General features: G+C 39.3%; 1 protein-coding gene across 8 annotated transcripts in view; it reads left to right on the top strand.

The window, feature by feature from the left end:
* nfia (nuclear factor I/A) overlaps positions 1-23936 on the top strand; it is a 151391-nt gene that overhangs the window by 106276 nt on the left and 21179 nt on the right. For 4 of the 8 annotated variants that reach the window (XM_036587404.1, XM_036587405.1, XM_036587408.1 and 1 more), the window contains exons 6-8: positions 274-401; positions 13949-14077; positions 21336-21514. In XM_036587404.1, the coding sequence (XP_036443297.1) occupies positions 274-401; positions 13949-14077; positions 21336-21514 (436 nt within the window). Of the gene's footprint in view, positions 1-273; positions 402-1089; positions 2976-5389; positions 5441-13948; positions 14078-21335; positions 21515-23936 lie in introns of those variants that run through there. The other 4 variants (XM_036587412.1, XM_036587406.1, XM_036587407.1 and 1 more) reach the window with 4 other exon arrangements.

Genomic DNA, 23936 nt, shown 5'->3' with positions numbered 1-23936 from the left:
CCTTACACGCTACACACTATACAGGCAGTCACACACATACACATGCTAAACAGACATACATTTTCAGACAAAAATATCCAGAAACCAGAGAGAAACAATGCTGTACATGCATATATAATATATATGGAACATATATATGAAGCCAAGTCCTGACACTGTACAAAAACAAACCTGTGTGTGTGTGTGTGTACTCATAAGTGATTTCTGTCAAATGACACAACTGTAAATCTCATCCATCTATCCTTCCATTTCTATCCCTCTGTCTCTCTGCAGTTCTGCAAAGCGTATTAAGTGTATGGAGGAGGAAGTGGACAGTCCAGGGGAGGAGTCCTACTATCCCAGCCAGGGACGATCACCGGGCAGCGGCAGCCAAGCCAGTAGCTGGCACGAAGTAGAGCCAGGTAAACACACCTACACACACCACACACATAACAAAGAACTAGCCAAGCTCAGAATTCTGCTGTTTCCTCCACACACACACACACACGCACACACACGCACATACTCACCGGTTACAGACACTACAAAAAGAGCTTTACACACATGCATGCTCAAACATACACACACTCACAAACAAGTCTGTGCAAAAGTCAGAGACCACCACTTGTTTAATTTGTTTTCAGTTTTTCATAGAAATATTTAGGGATGTTTTTCCACACCTCCAAATTTCAGTATTAAAAGTTGATTTTATTTCTACTTCACTTAATCCAAGTAATCCCAGACACATGATTCAGTGATGTTGATCTCTGAATGCTGAGGTAGTCAGTCCATTGTTCTGAGAACACCAGCAAGTTCTTTGATCAATTAGCAAATTTTCTTCTTTTTCCTGTTTCCTTTTCTCAGTAATGGCTTCTTGACAGCTACACATTGTTTCAATATATATGAAATAATGTATGAAATAAATGAAGCCTGTGGTGTCTGACTTTTGCACAATACTGTGCCTACTACACACAACCAGTCAAACTCCTAATGGTACTCCCTCCTCCTCCTCACAATGAATAAGAGGCTGAGGAGTGAGAGCAGATGAGTAAAAGCTGTATGTTTTTATGTTGATGTGTCTATTTGTGGTGCGCTGTGTGTTGGTTGTAGGGTGGCAGCCTGTTGTGCTGGGGTTATTTATTCTTCCTCTTGGGTTTTTTCTCTGTGTTTTTCTCTTGTCAGTCATTTTGAGGATGGGTGAAATGTTTGGAATGAAGCTAAATGTCTCCTTCTGTACAGACAGTCTTTATTCTCCCTCTCTCTCTGGAGATTCTTGTCTGACCACTATATCATCTCAGGGAATCCAGCCGTATTGACCTTTTCCTGCTCCAGCCACTAATGCATTTGTAGCAACTGTTGCTAGGTTGGACAAGCTTTGCAGAGCATTGACAAAAATCAACCTAATGAGAAACTGTAGCGTGCAGCTTGTGAAGGTAGTTACATTTAGAGTGCTTTATTAACCCAGTCAAAATGAATGTCTCACAGGTGATCCATGGTGAGAATTTGGCATCTAAAACTAGTTTAAATGTGCCAACAGAGGAGTTGCAGCATGTGGACATCAACACTGGCCACAGTTAAATGTATCAGTGTATAGAATTGAAGGATCAGTAAATGCTTATCTTTGACTGGGTTTATCAGAGAAACTATAAAGTGTGACTGATTGTGTGACATACATTCCTATTATTCCTATTTTGCTTATTTAAAAATTTACTGACACAAGCTAATTAAAATTCATCTTTGTCAGAGCGCATTCTTTACCTTTTAAATCACCGTATAAAAGTAAAATTAAAGAGAAGATTTAATTGAAGCAGATTAAATGGCAGAAATACCCACATTTTTGGCTGTTAAAGAGTTCATTTCAAATTATATTTATTTTGTATGCATATGAAAGTTCTCGCTGTTATAGTAGACCAATTGTTGTTTTTTATCATGTAACCATGATAACATTAGCATGGCAGCAAATTTGTTGTTAATTTCACCTGGCCTAGTTTCAATTAGCTACATGAACACAGTCCAGCTTTAACACAGAAATCTTTATAGGCTCTAAACTAAGATTATGACAGCTTTCACTTGGTTGGATGAAATTTTGTGAACATTCTGTAAAGCTGAACGTTGCCCAGGTTCTGTCTTCTGGCAGCAGTTAGTAAGAAATAATGCATTTATGGGCGGAACTTTGGACAAGTCAGTTACCGAAGCTCTAGTGTTCTTTACATTTAATTTCATGCCCATAAGATGCCTAACACTTATCACCAGTACTAACGTGTGAATGTGTGTGTTGTCTGATAGTGGTTCCTGATCAGTTCTGTGTGTGTCTGTGTGTGTGTGTGTGTGTGTGTCTGTGAACTGAGCCTGCTGCAGTGCTGCTAGGTGAAGGACCATAAATCTGACCTGACTACCCTCTCAAGTGTCTCTCTTGCTCTCTCTTTCTCTCTCCCCTCACTCTTTCCTCTCCATTTTCTTTCTCTCTTTCTCTTATTCTCTCCACCTTCTCTCCATTTCTCCTTCTTTTTATATTTCTGTCTTTCTCTCACTTCTGCTCTTCCTTTTCTTTTTTTCACTGTCTCCCCCACCTCTTTCTCTCTCATTCACTTTCTCTCTATTTAGTTTGGTGCAGCAACCCTTGGCATAAAAGTTACATTATTGCCAAAGCAATCAACATAAGCCACAAACAGGAGAAAGACTAAAACAAAAATAAAACAGAATAAAAAGAAAGAGAGCAACAGAAAAGTTATTTATAGCATTATTTGTCATGAACAGGGCACTTCTAGTCTTTCCTCTGCAGAGCTCTGGAGGACAACATAGTTATCCTAGAATCTGCTAACAGACAGGGCCAAGCTCAATAAAGCTTAAAGCTCAGCCTTCAGCCTCGACACTGACCTTAAATTCTGCAGTCACTCAACCTGCATAGCTGACCTCCACACTGCTCTCTGATCTCTCTCTCTCTCTCGCTCATTCTCTCTCTCTGATTTCTCTCTCTCTCTCTCTCCGACACACTCAGTCACTCTTTCTCTTCTGACTCTGTCTCTCTCTCTCTCTCTCTCTGTCTCTCTCCTCTCACTATCTTTCTGCATTTCTTTCTCAATAAGTCTGTCTCTTAATTTCTTTATTTCTTTTTCTTCCTTTTTATCTACTATTTTCTTTCTCTCTTTCCTACTCTTTTCTTGTATCTCTCCTGCTTTCTGGCTCTCACCTTCTCTCTTAGTCACTTACTTTTTCTCTCTTTCCCTCTTTTCCCTCTTTTTTGTTTTTTTCTCTCTCAGTTTGTCAGTCTTTCTCTCTCAGTCTGTCAGGTAGTTTTTCTTTCTTTCTTTCTTTCTTTCTTTCTTTCTTTCTCTCTCTCCTGCTGCGTCTCTTTTGATTGAGATATGAAATGAAGAAAGAGAGAGAGCGGGGACAAAAGAAAGAAAGAACACTACGAATGATACATTTTGGGGAAAGAGAGGGAGGAGGGGTGTAAAAAATTTGCTGGCTCGTCTGATTCTGTCTACTCTCTCTGATCGTGCCCAACTTGAAGCAAATACAAATATGGCTGAAAGTAGAAATAGTGTGAAATGTTATCCCAGACTGGCCTGTCTGCTGCCATTCTTATATAAACAAACTTACATACATAATTTGGACAATTTTGTGGAAACTCAGTATTTCCTCTTTCAAACTGTTTCAGGTTGACTCAGTTGGTGTCAAAAAATGTTTTTCTTTCTTTCTGTCATTCATTCTTTCTTTCTTTCTTGTCAGTGTGTTTATATGATTAGATTCATTGCCATGTGTAAAGAGAGGACACTGGTGTCAGTTACAGCCTATAAAAGAGAAAAAGAAGGTGGAAGAGTTCAGAGAAGAACGGAGAAACACATAGATCAAAGGAGCGAATGAGCACAAGTCATTTTTTTGGATGGACTACACTGAAAAAAGTAATGCATTGAATTTACTTAATTCAAATGTACTTCATTTCCACATGAATAAACAGCACAGTACTGTCTTTCAGTTTACTTTTAGCAATAACTGTGTTGATATATTGTATATTTTGTTAATGTGGAAAATATGTAAGCATTTGAATCAAGCACATGCATTACTTTTCAGTGTCAGGGAGTAGAGGGTCTAAAGTGCATTTATCTATGTGTGTATGTGTGTGCACTGTAAAAAGGCCAGGTGAACTTGAAATTTTAAGTCAACCTTCTGTGTAGTTTTTTGAAAAAAATCTCAACTTAGTTTACTCAAAAGTTCCTCAAACTCTCCTAACATTTTTAGTACTGCATCTAAGTGGTTTACAAAATGCAGTGTAAGTTCAGCTTACTTAAAATTTATTTTTTAAGCTCAGCTTAAACTGTTTTGTTGACCTAAATGTGACTAGACTACAAATATGAAAAAGATAAAGATTAAAAAAGCTATGGAGAAGGTTGACTTAAGCATTTTTTTTTTAAGTGATGTGTACAGTTATGGGTGTTTTTTCCATACAAACCCAGTTCCAAAAAAGGTGGGACAGTGTGTGAGATGCTAAAACTGAAAGCAGTTGTTAGTAAATTAGTTAGTAAATTTGTTAATAAACTTGTATTCAATTAGAAACAGTACAAAAACACAATATTGGATGTTTTACCTTATGAACTTTTGTTGTTTTGTAAATATATGCTCGTTCCAATTTTGATACATACAGCACATTCAAAAAAAGCATTTTCTGAATGAGCATATGTTTACAAAAAAACAGTGAAACTGATTATGGTTATACATTACAAATGTTGTCTTTGGGTCCCACTTTATTTGGATAGTCCGGTACAGTCCCGTATAGATTATCTAGAGATGTTCAAATTATTAACAAACTATCTGTTGAAACTCAGTTGAGTCTAAACAGTGGCGGGGTTAGAGTTAGGATTTGGACCAGGGTTAGGGCTAGGACCAGGGTGAGGGTTGGGTTTAGGTTTTGGGCTGAGGTTAAGGTTAGGGTTAGGATTAGAGCCAGATTTAGGGTTAAAGAAAATTATGGTCAATTTAGTAGATATTTAGTTTAATGTAACTTGAAAGTAAAGTGTCTACAAACATCTAAAGTGGACTACCCAAATAAAGTGTTACCTGTCTTTGTACTGTTTTTTGTTCAAACACAGGTTAAAGTAGTTTTCATTTGCATTTCACATACTGTCCCAACTTTTTTGGAATAGGGTTTTTAAGTAAAGTGTGTGTGTGTGTGTGTGTGCGTGTATATGCGCATGCGTATGTGTTTTTCTCTGTTTGTGTGTGTGTGTGTGTGTGTGTGTGTGTGTGTAACCTGAGCATTGGCTGTCCAGGCTGTGGTCAGTCTGGGGGAGAACATGTCTAACATAAAAAGCTGATTTGCTGAACTAACACACGCTCTGCTCCTTTATTCACCCTGCCTTTGTTTTGTTCTTTTTTCTCCTCTTTGTTTTCTTTCCCTCGTCTTTCAAAGCTGGATATAAACTGCGCGGCTCACTAGCTAGTTCGTTCATCTCAAGACAAGGTAATACTACGTCACTGTTTTCACCCCAATCCCATCCCTCACCCACCCCCATCCCAAAGGTACTAGCCTCGCTGTGGTGTCCAGTTTGATGTTGGTGTTTGGTTGTTCTGTTTATTTATTTATTGTCCCGGTGATTCTTCCACACCTCCCTCCCACGCCTCCACCAGAAAAACTGTGACAGTGGAAAAGAGTCCATTCCTCCAGCCTGATATCAACCCTTGCGATTTGTATTTGTGCATGATTCCATTTTCATCCTGTTAGTGCATTTGGATCTATACGTTTTTTAACGACATGTTTGTATGTGTTGTGAAGAAAAAAAGAGTTTATGTGTGTCAAACTGTGGGATTTGGCAGCACCCCGTTTAACCCTTAGAAGTCTAAGGATATTGTTTGCACTTTCCTGTACTGTTCAAATGTAATCATTGAATTGCATATTTAACTCCTTAAAATAATGAGGAGTTTTACATCCTAAGCCATTAAGGAGTTTTGCATCCTTAACGTCTTACATCCTAAGACTTATAATTCAGTATCTGCGTAGACTATGGTGCAAACTGGCTGAGATATTCCTTGGTTGTCAAAGCGTGTAATAAATGTTTGAACCTGCCAATGTGTCTTGTCAAAACTGCAAATACTTTCATTTAATACCACTTTTGTGAATATAAGTGAAAGGAGAGAAGATACTTTATTACGATAGGAGATATTTTTATGATGATGGGTCGCTGTCATTTCTTGACTTTGAAATAAGTGAAAAAAAATGCCAGACATGCAGACCCAAATATGTGTATAAAGAATATAAATTGAAAGTAAATGTAATTCATTGCACTCACTATGTAACTAACTCTATTAATGGCCAAATGTTCTCCACTCACTGCAAAGTTTCTATCAAACAAAAACATTGAACTATGAAAAATAAGACATCCTTTTTCATTACTGTGACTTCAAAGGGTTAACACATGCATGGACAGAGAGGGAATGGAGAGCTGGGGAGAAAATTGTTTGTAAGTTTTCTTATTCACTGTCAAGCAGTCATATGATTTGAATGATCTGAGCCATGGAGGTGTGAAGTGAAGGTTGTGTGCAAGAGAGCTGTGAGAGTCTGATCTGAAAACTGAGAGAATGACACCTGTTTACTTGAGTAGTTTTTCAGTACTCATCCATCCAATTGCCAACATATTCAGTGTCAGTATGTCAGGACACTGATTGGGACACTATTAGTCTGGACATTGTCTTTCTGATGTGTGTTTGGTCTTCATCTGTATTTGGTGGCTGTTGGAGGCTGTTGCAGTGTGTTAAAATTAGCCTGGCCTTATAAAAACCTGATCCCAGCAGAGGCATGCCTGTCATTGCTGGAGTGGCTGGTGTCAGGTGATGTCCCAACCACTGGCCTCTGAAGTGACGATGGCCGTGTTTCACATAGCTCAGAGTCAGCAAATGGGACATATTGCACCTCTGTCTCTTTCCTCTCTCTTTCTCTCTCTCTTTCACACTAATGTGAGACTCTCACAGTTATACCTGTTACTTTGTTACCCTTAACTGTGAACCATGAAGTTGAAGTCCAGATTTGCTTTGCTTTTCAACTGCTTTAGGCTCATGAACAAAAAATCATGAAGAAGGAATAATCATGGAAAATGGATATACTAATTAATAATGGACAGGCAACTAACCTCAGTAGAAATTCATAACCCATCTTAGTCAACCCTTTAACTTTCAAGGATCCACACTAAATGTCTTCACTCTCATAACTGCAAACTACACATTAGTTTCTTAGTAGTAAATGATTTATGTTTGCAACTGATTATTTTTTTTGTCTTAAACAGGGCATATTCTGAAATTTTCTTTTTTATTAATTTTTGCAATAGACTTTTTGGCTCTGATTTGATGACGCTGTCACAATTGCCCTGTATTGTACCTCATTCAAAAAGCAAAACTCATTCACTTCACACAAATGGGGCAGCTAAACTGCTGTAGGTTGAATGGGTGGTCATATATAAATACATTTATGGTTGTGACATCACAGAATAACTTGAAAATCTGCTATTCTGTGATTCTGTGGGCTCTTCAAGATTAATAACTGCATAATAAGCCTGCAGTTTAAGGCCCTAACAGTGTTAATAATTAATTGTGAGTAATTGAGAGTGAGTAATTGTGTCAGTATAGGCCGTGTTGCTGTGGCGTGTCCCTAGCTGAGTGTGTGTGTAGTGCTGAGTGTATGCATAGTGTGGAGGCTGCCACAGTCTGCCTGGTTCTGATTGATTTGCTGGACAGGCTCATGTTCAGGAGGACGGTACCGCTGGACAGCAGCAGAGAGAGACACGCTCGATCCACAATCCACAATCACTCGCACAGGCACTGTCAATTTGTCAGCCAGGAGAGTGGGAGAGAAACAGAGAGAGGGAGAAGCAGAGAGGGAAGAGAAGGAGAGGAACAGGCCGGGCCCAGCGCCGGGTGCGTAATAACGACTCGGAAGAGAAAGTGCTGAGTGAGGCCAAGCTTTGATTCCAACTGACAGAACCTCTTCAAGTGTTCATTACTCACTTGCAGACTTCAGGCCTCCTTCAAAGCACATACACACACACTCACACATACACACCCAAGTTCAAATACTCATAGAACTGCCCGAGAGCTCAGCGTGTGTTCTTTTTTTCTTCCTCTGGTTGGTCTTATCCCTGTCTCTATTTGCATGTGCTCATATCCTGTGTCTTGCCTTTATATGAGTTATATGCAATTTTATTCAAGTGAGCTTTATTGGCATGAACATTTTTAGTTACAGTATTACTAAAATACAGGTTTCATGTGGTTTTATACATGGTGGAGAGATAGAACATTAACCCTATCAAATCAAATATTGTGCTGATGCGTCAGAGGTGTTCAGACTTTTCTCAAAGTGGTCCAGAATGGACCCTATTAGAATACCTGAGGGCCAGTCATTCTTTGCCAAAATATTATTCATAAATGATTTTAAATGTTCATCAAAACTGCTTTAGTTTTTCAGCCTTTTCCCTTGAATATTTATTGTGGTGTCCGTTTTAGGTTTCCTAATTTATTTTAATATTAAATTCATTACAGTCTCTTGACTTATGAGGCACATGTTTGTTAAAAAGTATTCCATCGCTCTTGAAATTGCTGGTCGACGCTGTCAGCTGCACTGTTTGTATGTAGTCATGGCTAAATGGCATTCAGTAAATTAATTTGCAGGTTAATTGAAAATTAATTGTAGGTTTACAACAGTGCCTTTACCGTCAGGTAGAAGTAACAATTGAAACGTACGGCCGGAGGGCCAATTAAAATCAGTATGCGGGCCACATTTGGCCCTGGGGCTGGACTTTGCACACCCCTGGTTTAAGGGGTTACTGCCACACACCAAAAAGTGAACGTTGTAAAACAACAGCACAATAGCAGACAGTTTGCCTGTTCTTTAAGGTTTGTGCACAACTAAAACCCCTTTTCAAAGTGAAAATTTGCCAGCAAAGGTTCGTGCTTCGTATCATTCACAAATATAGCCATTAAGTAGTATTTTACTATAATGCATGCTTTCATACATGCTGTGAAAATTACAGTAAACAAGAGGTGATGTTCTCTTCATGAATAGCCAACAGCAGTTTCATTTCTGAATCATGAACAAAATACATTCCCACAACTTTTCTTAAAAACTGAAAACTTTTCACTCTCAAAACTAAAAAAAAATCAGCTGCAAAAACTGTCACAGAAACATCTCTGCCAACTGTAATCTGTCTGTTTATGTATTTGCCAGTAATGGATCAGCTTCTGTTCACACATGAACTCTACTGGTAATTTCTTGGGGATTTTGCTAGGGCTCATGCAGGTAAATTGCTGTGTCAACTTTACTGGAATTTTGACTCTGGCTTGCTTTCACACTTAACCCTTTCCTGTTTAATTCCTGGGTCAGAATGCACGTAGGGGCTAAATTATGCTGAAGCGTAAAGAGAAAGGAAAGGAAAAAATTTATGAGAGAGAGACATCTGTGGGGTATGTGTGGCCTAAACCCCAACATCTTTAAGCTTACCTAAAAAAAAAACCTAAAATATAGGAACTTCACAGAAACATTACAGACAAATAAGCGGAAAGGCTGACAAGATGGAGCATCTGCGGATTAGGTTTGTATGTGTGTGGGCACTGTAGTGTGACCAGGCCCGAGTCATTTTGACCTGAACTTCGTACTTCTCCAGCAGCAGTGAAGAAAATTTACCACACAGCCATTGTAAATAGGAGGAAACTTCATGACTGTATAAGAACTGAATCAGAGTGTGTATGTACGCGTGTGTGTGTGTGTTAGATAAGAGCTAAACTGCTCATGGCTCTCCCTGTATGAGTAAATGTGATGAATAGATGGCGTGGTAGCTATAAGTAACCTCAGAGCTCAGCTTTGTCTCAGTCTGCTTCTTTGATCCTCTCCAACTTGGAATCTCAGGATCACCCGTCTGTGTGTGTGAGTGTGTGTGGGTGTCAGTGTGTATGAGTAATGTGTGCATATTCACTGATCCTCACTATGCAGCAATGATTAGATCCAAATGTTTTCCTTGCTCATCCAATATTACACCACACTCTCATTCTCTGTCTCTCTCCCACTTTCTCTCTCTCCCACTCTCTCTCTCTCTCTGATGCTTCTTCTCCTCATCCTTCCCTCTGTTTATTCATTTGTCTCCTGCTTTTCATCTCACTGACCTGTACATACCCCTGATTGTGCTGGTTTGGCTACCCCAGTGGTGTTGAGTGTGATACTCCACATGTGGCTGTGCTCTGTGTGTGTGTGTGTGTGTTTAGCCTTGTTGTCACTGTTTCCACTTTATCTCCTGGGACTGGAGAATTGGTCCTTGATTGAGTTGATCAGGCAGTAAGAGAGAATATGTTTGTGTGGAACTATTTGTGAAGAAGAGAGAATGATAAGGTAAATGTGGGGATTTCTTTTTAGAATTTCTCTTTATGTGTGTGTGTGTGTGTGAGAGTGAGAGAGAGAGAGAATGAGAGACTACAAGATGACTGTTGCTTTTTACCTTTCCTTTTTACCCTTAAACATTTAAAATTGTCACTCTGTCGTGTGAGTTATTGCTTCTTCACGGCCCTCAACCCACTCAGTCTCACTTGTCCATCCCTGTTGATTATCATTAGCCCACACTACACATAATGTCTAATAGCACAGATTGTACCCCCTCGTTTTCTCTGTCTGAAGGGTTAAGGAATCTGCAATCGGCAGGAGAAAGTAAATGCAAATGCCAGCCAATGTTCCGCTTTTAAAAGAACACTTCAGTGCCTTTCTCAATATTCTTTCCAGTTTCAGAGTATTTTTTAAAACAAGGTTGATTGTTTTTTTGTGAAATGCATGCTTGTAGTATAAGCATACATGGTCTTCACAGGGTGCAAAACTGCATCTAGCTTCAGGTTCAAAATGATCTTCTTCAGCTGCAAGCTTAAAACAGTCCAAGAATTATGAATGATTATTTATTATATTGCCTCAAAATGTTTAACATGAAATTATTATTTTCCTTTTAGCTTGATACCTAGTATTCTGGCTATATAAGCTTCACTTAGCCATGTTCCTCTGCCTGAGAGAGAAATGAAAAACCATTCTGTACAGAAGTGCATCACAACCCACAACATTCAGTTGAATGCAGAGCAGTAAAATAGTCCTATTCAAGGTGTAAAATGTTATGTGTGCTGTTTATCTGGTCTTATTAGAAGATGCAAGCAATAGCACAGTTGTTGGACAATATTGCATTGTTACATTAGTGTAGTATTGGGGGAGTTTCTAAAGCCAGTTTTGCTGTCTTGTTCTAACATCTGTGGAAGCCTGTGAATTTTTGTGCCATATCTTGCTTTGGAAGCATGCATTTCAACAACAAAAAACACAGTTTTCTAATGAGAACTGAAAACTGTGTTTTCTTGAGGAAAAATGCTGGACTGTTCTTTAAATTGCTTAGATTTGATCACTGGAAAAGAAAAGCCACCCTGTAGCAGTGTGAGCCGCTGAGCTTGGCATGTGGTGCGTCTTCCTCAGGAATGCCCTATCGGTTTGTGTGGCCAGGTGGGAGAGCATGGGCAGGGGGCTAAAACCATTACAACAGCTTTATCCACAGATGATTGAATTGTGCCGGCTAAAGTCATTTGCCAGAGTCCATATGAACTTGTTCTGAAGGCTTCTGGATGGAGAGCAGAGAGAGAAATTAAAGCAGTGCTGCTGTTCTGTCCCATCTTCATCCATCTGGAGAAATGCATTTGGTAGTAACGTTGCTCACATTGGTCACTAATTGGAACTGTACTTAGTAGAGGTGTAATTCTCTGATCTTACAATGATTATATTTGATTACAGTTCTTTAGAAAATTATTCAATGCTTCATGAAATTTCATGTTTCACCACAATTTGAATCAATTTGATTATTTTACTCTGAATAGATAAATGTGAATAGAGGAGTTAGTAGAGAATATGTACAACAAAAACACAGTACAACAAATACAAAACAAAAAAAATACAGCCTGAGAATTTTATTTTGCTCAACAGTTAGAACATTCTGTACTGAATATTGTTATGATCTATTATATAATTACAAAACCAATGCAGCTGAATCACCACCTTAAGATCGATGCATCACAGTGCATTAATGCATTGTAGGTATGAAAGTGCAATAAGGATTTCGTATCTCCTCATTTCTGTCCATTTAGAACCTCGGAATGAGATGCCACGAGGAGACTGAATTGAGGCATTAGGGGAAAAAATGAACTAACATCATGCATGCACTAACTGACTTGCCCCATTTTGAGCTAGCAACCAGTGCATCTGAATGGCTGCTTCCCTTAATCTCTGCCATAACAGCAGTTGATAGGGCTGTAAAGGTGAATGCTATGTGCTTTGCTGCTGACCCCCTAATGATCATATGTTCACGTTCTTCCATCTCTCACTCTTTCCATCGTCCTTCCAACCCGTACACATTGCACACTTTTTGTCAATGAAATCAACCCATCAGTAGTTTTTTTGTTTTTCTATTTTATTTTCGTGTTTGTTAGCATAATTTTATTACTAACAACTAACCTCACAGCTGTAATATCATTTCCTCAAAAAAATTGTTTGTCCTCACACAAAAACGTATATAGATTCATACAAAATGCTCGTAGGCTCTTAATGTTACCCATAGTGTAAAGATTCACGTGTTGAAGTTTATTAGAGACTTTCAGTTGCAAACTTTGACAGTATCAGGCAAAGCAGTCATTATTAAAATGAAGCAGTAGAACCCAAGCTAAAAAACATTCAAAATTATCTTTAAGGTATCTATAATATGAAATAATGACAATATCTTTGCCTAAGACCACTCAGAATCTGTGTACAATCGGTCATTTCTTGCATCTTGAGTATCGGTATTACTTCCGGATAGGAATTAGCCATTTAATATAAAAATGCAGGTTTAAATGCATCCAAGATGTATTTAAAATTTAAAAAAGATTTAAAATTTTAAAAAAGATTTAAATCAGCTCGCTCAAATCATTTCAGGATGTTGTCTGAGACGCATTTTAGCTGAGTGTAAATAAATCCTTTTCTCCAGGACGCATTCGCCCTCCCAGTATATTACATCTTAATGCATGTAGTCTGTGAAGGGGGCTTATGTTTTACAAGTTTTTTTGCAGACTGATGCGCTTATTTCCAGTAGTTTTAAATGAGCAAGATGCATTTTGATGCTGTTTTTGCACACTGGCCACCTCGCGTTTTATGAGCACCGTGTAGCTGTCTTGGTTAACCCTTTTAAAAGGTCAGTGCCCTCTGGCAGTCCTCAAGTTTTATTACACAATTCTATAACCTAACAATGACTTCACCGGTTCGCATGGAAGTCCCTGTAGTTACTGAATAATAAATCTTAGTATGTCATAAGCCTGGAATTGTAAGGGCTGAAACGCTGTGAAACACCTCCCAACTGTAATGACTAATGCATTGCATGTTGGGTGTGTACAGAAAACAAGTGTAAGAAAATGAACAACACCATCAGTTTTCCATTTTCAAGGCAGCAACCATCTTTTGCACAGAACACGGAAGCAAGAAACAACCTCAGACAATTGGCTGATTTGTCTGCTGATTTCCGTGTTATAAACCTTATAGCAATCAGATTTTAATCCAGTTACCAGCAACACATTTGATTAGCACCTGTAAATGCATATGGACATTGTCTTATTGGGATGCAAGATGCAAGATGCAAGAGTCTCAGCAAACATAAATCCACTTAGCAAACACAGTTGATACAGGACACTAAAGATGTCTGATGTATTCAAAAAATTAATTAAACATGTTCTAGCAATGATTGACTATGTCAGGTATGATGTTTCCTCGTCGCCCGATCGTTGGGTGCTGTGTGCCCTTCCACTGTCCTCCTCTCCTTCCACCTTCAGACATACATACATATATATATGCACACATCTCCTGCACTCTCTGCCAAACTCACACCTGTGCGCCAGCCTGTGTCTTCATGCCATTTACCTTATTAAAACTGCGCTTATCGATCATTCTTGCCAGGAATGCCATCGCCCACCACATTAAAGAAGTCAGAGAAGTCTGGTTTCAGCAGCCCCGTGCCTTCGCAGACCAACTCCCCTCGAACGGCATTCACACACCATCATCGGCCAGTCATAACAGGACCCAGAGGTGAGGTCCCCCCTCCAAACCCAAACCCTGCCAGCACCACCCTAAAGCCCCCTTCCAGAGCCCCTAAACCCACCCAAAAAAGCACGTCTTTTTCTTCCTCCTTCTGCCCCCTCCCACACCTCCTCACCCTAAAGTGTACCCCCTCCGGTCAGTACGGATTAAACATGTGGGGGACTCTCTCCTCTGAGGCTGGTCCAGTGCACAGCAGGGCTGGTCTGTTCAGGCTTCGAGGCTGTGTGAGTGTGTGTGTATGGTTTAAGAGAGAAAGGAGGAGAGAGCTAGAGAGTGGCAGACACACTTTCCTAATCCTAACAGTGACTTTCCAGCACTCTTTCGGTCTTTCAGTGGCTTGCCCATCTTGGGCGGTTGTAGGCAAATACATTGGGGATGTGCAATATCAGATGTGCCCTGTGTATTTGGGCATGTGTGTGTTTTCAGAAGAGAATTGTCTTGAGTTTGTAGAATGTCAAGACCAAGACTAACAAGATATTGCTGACTTTGTAAAGCGCTTCAGTTTTGAAAAACTATGTAAACCTTTGTAAAACTTTTTTACTGGGGTTAAAATTAGGGTTAGACTTACGGTTATGTGTATAAAAGTCCCTATTACATATAGATATATAATATATTATTTATAATGTACATATTATTATTTATATAGAGAGTGTATACATATAGCACCAGTCAGAGATCATCATTCATTTATTTCAGTTCCAGTCAAAAAAAAATTCTGGTGTCAAGAAAAAAGCAGAAAACATAAAATTATACAGAATCTTCCACAACTAAATATAATATGACTTTTTATGTAATATCAGTTGTTGAGGTCTGGACTCTGGGGTGGTCAGTTCATTGTTCTGAGAACACCAGCAGCTTTTTTGATTTGCAAATGTTCTTCTATTTTATCCATTTTCTTTTCTCAGCAACAGCTTCTTGACAGCTACACATTCTTTCAAACCCATAGTGTTAAGCTTTCTTATCACAGTGAAAGAATGAACTGATCTGAAACTGGAATATAGCTTGTTTTTCTCCCATGTTTCATAGATAAAGTAGTGTTTATCTTTAAGTACTTTTTATCTGATGGTGGTCTACTAGGTCTTGTTGTTAGGTGTCCTATTTTCTCTGTATCGTATAATCATTTTTTGAACTCCAGTTTTGGAAACTCTTGTTTGTTCACTTATTGCCATTATGCCAATGGATTATCCTATATCTAATTATCTCAGAAATGTATCTAGAGAAAAGCATAACTTGTACTTAATGACATTTTGACAGGAATTCAAATAAATTATTTTTGTGTATGTCCCAACATCTTGACATTGTATTTAAAAAAAATGTTTTTAATATAAACACTGATTCTAGTGGTGACTGATATGTGAGTTCGTATTCACTCTGGTTGAGGTCAGCACTTTATTGATGTGTAAGTAGGATCAGGTTATCAGGGCTGTACTGTCATTGTCCTGTCAGTAGATAAGAACAGGTTTTTACACACACACTTACGCACACACACAGCTTTACCTGCTCTATACACACACCTGCTCCCTCTTTAAGAACTATATGAGGAGAAAAAACTCAACCTCACATTTACTTTTATGAAACTTGTCTGCTTTGTGGTTTCTTCACCACATATTTGCAGCACATTTTCTCCCTTTGGCCACCATTCAGACCTGAGGTCAAGCAGACATATGCATTAGACTATGAAACATTTCAGAACATCCAACACAGATGAATTTTCTGTCCACAACTGCATTGCACATGATGTTTCCTAGAATAAAATGAGATGCTTTAGCTTGATGCTGGCAAACACTCAGCCCTCACAGTCTCAGAGAACCTTTACTGCCCCCGTCAATGCCGTCCATCTGCTGAATAAATACTGGATTTAAGTCCAGAGATTAAATACTTCATATTCAATGACATGTTGACCTAAAAGGGCTAAGATAAATCGGAAAGCCTGGTGAGAGGCTTAAATTTTAAGTAAAAGATAGCCTATTCCTGTCAGATTTTGGACTTTGTGTGTGTATATTTTACACTAATAGTGACATGTCACAGGGTTATGTGTGACTTAGTCTATGTAAGAAGCGGTTGTGTTTTTTTGTTTTTTAAACAGCTAACAGGTCCCTGAATGTGCAATTAAATATGAAGTTCTAAAGCAGGTTAGCTGAAATCTCCCCCCTCCCCCACTCTGCAAAGCCATGAGGGAGAAATATGGTGAGATTTACACCATGGTCAGATTAGCTAGCTTAGTTCAGCTCCAAACTCAGCCCCAACAGCCCCAGACCCCACCCCACCCCACCCCGAAAAAACGCCCTCTCAGCACCTTATTTTTCTTAAATCATTTCAAAATATTTAAAACCGTCTAAATCTGTCCTCTCTCTCGGTTATCCTTGTGTGACTTTGTAACACTGGCTGTCCCCTCCCTTTCAGTGTTATTCAAACCGCCCAGCGAGGAACCTGTTGCTAATGCAGCAATGAAATAAAGGGATCTTTTCTCTTTTTTTATCACTTTGGTTATTATTTCAATAATCCACCACTGGTATTGTATATCTTCTTCAAGAAAAGTTGGCAGCAAAATGGGGAAAGTGAGGAAGAAAGAAAGTCTGGAAGAAAAAAAAGAGAAAAGAAAGATCAGTGAACCAATGCGATTTGTAAAGTGGAACTAATCTGGAGCCTCTTTCTCTCTGGTCTGCGCGCGGGCGCCGCCACAATGGCTACAGAGGAAGCCGTTCGCGGCCACAGCTGCTGGAGCTCCGCCTTCATTCAGAGCACCATTATCATTCTCATATTTACTCTCTCAGATATGGGTCAAGCAGGACCCCCCTCAGATTCACTACAGGGCCACCCAGTACAGAGAGAGAGACAGAGAGAGGAAGAATATATGAATTTCTAAACTCCTTAAATGGCCAGGACCCACCAGCAGGTTCAAACTTTTATTACACAATTTTATAATTTAAGATTAACTCAGCTAGTCTGCATTGTAGTCAACAAGCTTTAGGATGTGGTAAGCGTGGGATTTTAAGGAATAATGCAAATATTCATTGATGTTTACAGCGATTATATGATGAATTCCTTAACCCCATAAATAGTTTTTATATGGGCCTTCACTTCTAACTATACAACTTCATAACTTAATAACTTACTCATAGCTGCATAACTTACACATTGGTGTCATACTAGTTATGGTTAAGATTAATAGTTAAGATTAATAACAGAATAATTCTGCAGTTTAGATAGTTTGGACCATTTCTGTTGCTCCATTCAATATGAAATGTGGTAGCTGGAGTTTTTAAATGGTTGAAAAAAACTTTAGTTACAAGCTTTCCGTAAGACAGTGACAATTTACTCACTGTTGTGTTGATTCGTTTGGGGAAATGAGTGAAAGAATGTGAGGATACCGCTCAACTTTAACCTTTTAAACTCCTCCACAGCGCCCTCAACTCCGTACAACCCAGAGATGCAGACACATTAGAAACCGCAGTCTCTCTCTGTCTTTCTCTCTTTCTCTCTCTCTCTCTCTCTCTCTCTCTCTCTCTCTCTCTCTCTGTCTCTCTCGCTTTCTCTCTGTCTGTCGGCCTGTTGTTTGAAGCTGCATTAGGGCCTCTCGTACATGGTGGCGCCACGCTCCTGAGGAGCGTCCCGCTGGTCAGTAGAAGCTGAAAGGCGGGGAAGTGAAGCTCCAGCCTCAGTTTTCTCTCCTGGGGCCTCCCCCCTGCTCTCCTGTTGTCTGCAGTTAAGACACACTGCTTGTCTCCCAAGCTTTATTATCCCTCTTGTAGCTGTGTGTTCTGGTATTAGCCTTATCCCTCCCCGCCCTTTCTCATGTCTGCTCTCTCACAGGCTTTTCAACATGGAGGATGGGGGTTTCCCCTTTTATTTCTCCTCAGCTTCGTTGAGAGCACCCAGACGAGCTTAGAAAGCCTCTGTGGAATTATTTTGTCTGGCCGCCCTGACAACGTAAAACACGGTCCGATTTTGTTTACTTGCTGATTTGCATCCAAATATCCATCATTTAGTGAATAAGGATATGACATGTAAGTAAGCCATTTGAGTAATTGGCAATCATTCCAGAACATTTTGAATCCATCAACTTGTGGGGAAAAAGTGTTTTTTTTCCTTAGGCATGCTAACTGACTGAGGCCATTTGCATAATTGACATAAGAGGTCTTTTGCAGTTTTTGGCCTTTGCTTGGCATAGCTGGTGAGCTGGCCAGGAGTAAAGTGAGAATTTTAGGGCTTTAAAAGCACCCAAGAATTGGCAGAGTTCTGTCCAGTAACATTTTAAATTACAGGTAAGAGTTTAACCTCTGAAAGGTGAACGTTTTGACGAATTGTTTTGTTTGGCCTGGGAAAAGACTGTGAAGCGATCCAGTCTGGACATGTTGCCTCCAGATAGACGCACCGATGCCAATTGGACCCACTTCTTAGAATAATGGAGAGGGAACCATATGCTGCTTCACTGTTTCATTAAGTGAACGGATGGATTATGGATTGAGATCCAGTGGAAATAAAGCTACTTAACACAGACTCTCAGCATTCTGGCTTGGTTTGATCTTTGATCTAGTGCTTTGTCTCTGTCCTAATACAGTTCTGAATAAAGTCTATGGAATAAACAGTTTATTTTTAAATGAGAATTGGTGTGTTAGTGCTTGTTCGTATGTACAGTACTGTGCAAAAAGAAGAGATCACCCTAGGGTAGGGTAGTGAATAGGTGTGTGCGCGTGTGCAGCGACTGACTCAGCCCTGCGAAAGGGTGTGTCTCACTGGGGGTCAGTCGGTGTGTGTCTCCAGCAGCAGCCACTGCAGTGTTGCCTCAGCATGCAGGACTAATTCAATAGAGGAGAGGATGGCTAAGTGTGTGTATGTGTGCTCCCCGTCTCTCCTTCCCCTCCTCGCTCTTAAGGTTCACATTCCTCACTTTCGCCCCAAAAGACGTTGTCACAAAAAAAAAATATGAACGAAAGACCTAAACGCAGCGTCACCCAACGCAAAGAAGGGCAGGGAAAAAAGCAATCCATTCTATTATTACTGTAAATACAATGGCTACATCTCAGCCCCAGCACCCAGAGTTTCCAGTCACCCTCTATTGACAGAACCATAAATCAAGGCCAAAGCTAAGTGAATTACTGCAGCAGGGAGCTGTGGCTTTAACAATGTTTATGTAGTATCAGCTTACCATCTCCACTGCGAGAGAGAGAGAGAGAGAGAGAGAGAGAGAAAGAGAGAGACTGGAGAAGGGAGAGAGTGCAGAGTCTTATTAACTCCGCTGCAATACATCACAGGCTTAAAGAGGCAGCGCTGCGCACGTCCTGGGCATTATACTAATAACCAATAACCGAATATTACCTCTATTAAGAGCTGCCTAATTAGATTGTGCCGGTTACAATTAAATACTTGATAAGCCTCGATCCATTAAAGGCCTGTCAGTCTCCTTAGCGCTCCAGCCACGAAAGGTGTGGGCGCACGCTGGGTCATCACTGTCATCCCTCCATAATGCCTAAGTCCTATTTTGTTTCTTTTGAGGCTGTCACAATTACACTGTACCTTCTGTGCATGTTTTAAAAGCTCCGACCAGTCTTATTTTTTATGTTCTATGTTTTTAAAGACTTACTTGTTTGTCTTTTGCCAATAAAGTGCTTTAATAGTTATTGTTTAGTTATTTTAAATGGAGAATTCTACCCCACTTTCAAAATTTCTGCATCTTTAAGTCGATAAGTCATTCAGTGTTGATGGATGTGAAAGTGGCAATTGACACAGTAGTGGTGATAGGACATGAGTGGAGTTTAATACTTCCAAAAGCTGCATCAGGAAGTTGTTACGCGAAATGCTTCGAATATGTTGCCTGAAGTCTCTGAAGTTTTGAGATAATTTACTACTATTTTTACTTTTATGTATGGCTGCATTTGCATTGTAGATGTTGCGATTCCTTGTTTCTGTCGTCATTGTAAAGACAGTCTAATTTGTAATAAATCACTTTATTTACATCTCAGCAATTGAATTATGCAGAATGTTAAGAAATCCCCTTTAAAACTTGTATTACTTGATTATTTGTCAAAATAATAGAAACCATTAATGATATAATCATTAGTGATAGCTCTTGTTTCTTTTTATGTTAGTTGTAGCAGCACTACAGGGTAAAAGGGTAAACAACAACAAAAAAATGCAAGCTGGTTTATGAAGTATTTATCCTTGTTGTGTGCCTGGGTTTGGAGTGTGAGTGTTTGCTCAGTACACTCAGTTAGTGTTCCCTGGAGCTCTGTTAATATGTGCCATTGCTTCACTGAGCTGAATTAGCAGTGTTGATGTTTTGAGTGCTGTTGACATAAATGATGTAGTTGCGTGGAGCGTGTTGTCATTGTTATGAGCAGGTGCGTGAAGGGCTTCTGTGCATACGAGAGTACCAAACGAAAAGTGTGCATGTGTGTCACTGGCTCAACAGGGTGTGCAAATATCGATCCATGTGTATGTATGACAGCGGCCGCTCACTCTGTCACCTCATATCTGTGTGTGTTGAGAGCGTGTGTACAGCCAGTTAGGCTGCAAAAAGCGCTTTACCTCAGTGTGTGTCCCGTCTGCATGTATCCTCATCCTTGTATTGTGTCACTTTTCCATAGTCTGTGTGCATCTGCAACCCGACCTCGTAGACTGAAAAAAGTGATGAATTTAATTGACTTGATACAAATGTGTACATCATTTCCACATAAATAAAATATATTGCATTGAAACAGTTATTGGCAAAAGTAAATAAACTGAGAGACAAAACCAAGTCGGTGTTAAGGGTTGGCGATGTAGCTGAAATATAACATATATAATGATACTTTAACCCCTTAAAATCCCAGCCTGACTACATTCTGCATACAAGGAGAGAAAGGAGGATGCTCTAAAAATAAATGAATAAACAAGATGTATAAATAAAGAAAAAAATCCAAACAGCTGCTCGTTATTAAACAATTTATGCCATTACAATGATTGTTGTTGTTTTCTTATCCATGCAGTTGTTCAGTGATGTAGAAATAATGACGATACTCATGATATACTCAGAAAAGCTTATTATGGTGTAATTTATCACAATAATGAAAATATATCGTCATATAGCCCACGGCTGGTTGATGTATTTTATTCATGTGGAGATGATGGACAGATTTGAATCAAGTATGTTCAAAGGGTCACTTTTTTCAGTGTGGAGTTAACCCTCGTGTATCTATCCCGTTACCCCCTCTCTCCTTTCTAACGTTTCTCTCTCTCTTTCTCCCCTCCCCCTCTCTCTCTCCAGCGAGTCCTCACGCCACGCCGTCAAGTCTTCATTTCCCGACGTCGCCAATCATCCAGCAGCCCGGCTCCTACTTCTCCCACCCTGCCATCCGCTACCACCCGCAGGAGACGCTCAAGGAGTTTGTCCAACTTGTCTGCCCTGACAGTGGTCAGCAAGCTGGACAGGTGGGCTTCCTGAACGTAAGGAGCATTTTACATACATACGCCAAAGTATCACTTGCTGGCCATTCATATGCATATGTGTTCTTTATGGCTGTGTTTTTGTGCTTTTTTTGTTAATTTGTTAATTGTGCTAGTGCTTGGTTTGTGTGTATATCGGTTTTGTTATTTTTAATTAGTTTGATTAGAAAACACTGTTTTATGATTACTCAACTTAATTCAAGTCAACTTCACTGTCCCATTTGGAAAACCGGGATTGCAGTCAGTAATGTATAAAAATACATGATTAGTAACATTAAAAATTAAACGCTTATTTCAAGGCTACCTACATAGGCACATGCATAAGAATTAAACAACAGTACTTTTATATCTGATAAAAGTAAGTGCATTGAAAAACAAATATACATGTGTATTATGTATAAATTCAATAGTAGACTTTTTTACTGGCATAATATTTTACCAAGGCTGTTTCTACTGTTTACTGAAGTATAGGATTTTGTGCTTTGCCACTGATATGTACATATGGGAAAATATATATATAATTAGCACTTAAATTTGGGAATATCTCCATATTTAATATGTGTGATAAATGCTGTTCTTAACCCTTTAAGCAATTGTATGGCTGTGTTTTTTTCTGCCGTTGCTGTTGCTGCATTTATTTGAAGTATAAAGAACATGATTTAACAAAGATTTGTAGATTTTTTTGCTGTTTGTCTAACAAACTGCAACAATACAACACATGTATAGGTATATTAGTCACACATCAGTTATATTTTATTGTTATTCTAATTATACAATACAGTAATAAGTGCTTACCGATCTGATCTGTCCTCTAAATGAGCTTGCATTTGCTCGAAAAAACATCAGTGCTTCCAACAATAGAGGAAGCCTCCTCCATATTTTATACAATGATAGAAAACATGGTAGGGGCCATCACCAAATTCTCTGAATGAATCACCAGCAAGATGCTCAGTTCGACTGGGTTCAAAGAAAAGGTTCATGGAGGCACTTTTAAGGATTGTATATTGACATAAACTAAATAAAAATCTACACATTTTCGGTTTTGTTAAATCACATTCTTTACATATCAAAAGCAGCAACAGCTGTGAGACGCTAAATGGCAGAATTAACCACATTTTTGTGTTCTTAAAAATTAAAGCGTTCTTAAAGCATTGATGGTTCCTAAAAAAAGCTTCAGTTTCAATTAAGCACCCCAGTGGTTCCAACTGAAAACTTTTATGTTGTAGTGCTTTAGTGTGTATGTGTGTGTGTTGATATGTGACTATAACTCACACACGTCACACACGTGTGGGTGTGGATGTGTGTGTGTGTGTGTGTGAGAGAGAGAGAGAGAGAGAGAGAGCCTCTGCAGTGAAGACTGACTTGCTGGAAACATTCTTGACTGCGTGTCTGCAGATGGATAGTTGATATATTTGCGTCTAGACCGGGATCAATACACAGTACGGGCTCCTGCACCGCACTCTTCATTTGCACTTTTCATCTGAAACCTGTCTGTGTGTGTAGGACACATACACACACAAAAACACACCAAAGGGTATATATGCAGCTGTAAGCTCGTAGCCTCTAATTCAGCACAGTTTGATGCTGTACAGTATGAATGGCTTTGCACTTTTCAAACATGACTTGAGGCCAAAGCCTGGAGTGATTGACATTTCACACATAATTAGCAATGGAAATGGCTTCTGATGTATAAGCCATTTGTTACACAGTTTAATTAATAATTAATGAGTGAATTAATCACTGAACAGTTATTTGCACTTTCTTAAATTAACACAATTTTTCTTACCATTTACTTCTCATACTGAATCTTCTGGGGATTTCAATTATGTAGAATTTCTCCTCAATTAAAGAGCAGTTACTGACGCCCTTAGGATACCTAAAGCTAGGGGTGGGCAATATAGAAGTGCAATAAACGATATGTATCCGTTTTTTTCTGAGGTCTGTGAACAGACAAGGACAATGACTTTGATTCAACATAAGAACATGAGGAAAAAACAAACAGTACAAAAGTAGATAAAAAGATGAATGTGAGTAAAAAAATAAATGAATGGTGATTGTGTGTAAATATGGTGGACATAGGGCAGAGATGGGGACTCTCAAATGCACTGAGTCACACTTTTGTCACATGTTGACTGACTCACAGTTCGACTGGGACTTGCCCTTAACCCCTTATATAGCCAGGGTCAACCAGCAGGCCCACAGTTCCACACTTCTATAACCTAAGAATAGCTCTGCCAGTTTGAAGTCCCTGTAGTTACTGAATAATAAGCCATAGTATGTATTAAGTCAGGCTTATTAGATAGTAAAGCTTATAAGGGGTTATTTAAAGGGTTAAAATCCCAGGCTAATTATACACTACAGCTTATTATTCAGCAACTCCAGGGAACAGGTTGAACCATTCATGGAAGTGTGTAATAAAACT

This window comes from Colossoma macropomum, unplaced genomic scaffold (assembly GCF_904425465.1).
Source record: "Colossoma macropomum unplaced genomic scaffold, Colossoma_macropomum, whole genome shotgun sequence".
NCBI classification, from domain to species: Eukaryota; Metazoa; Chordata; class Actinopteri; order Characiformes; family Serrasalmidae; genus Colossoma; species Colossoma macropomum.
The sequence above is the reverse complement of the archived record's forward strand: the minus strand, read 5'-3'. Positions and strand labels throughout refer to the sequence as shown.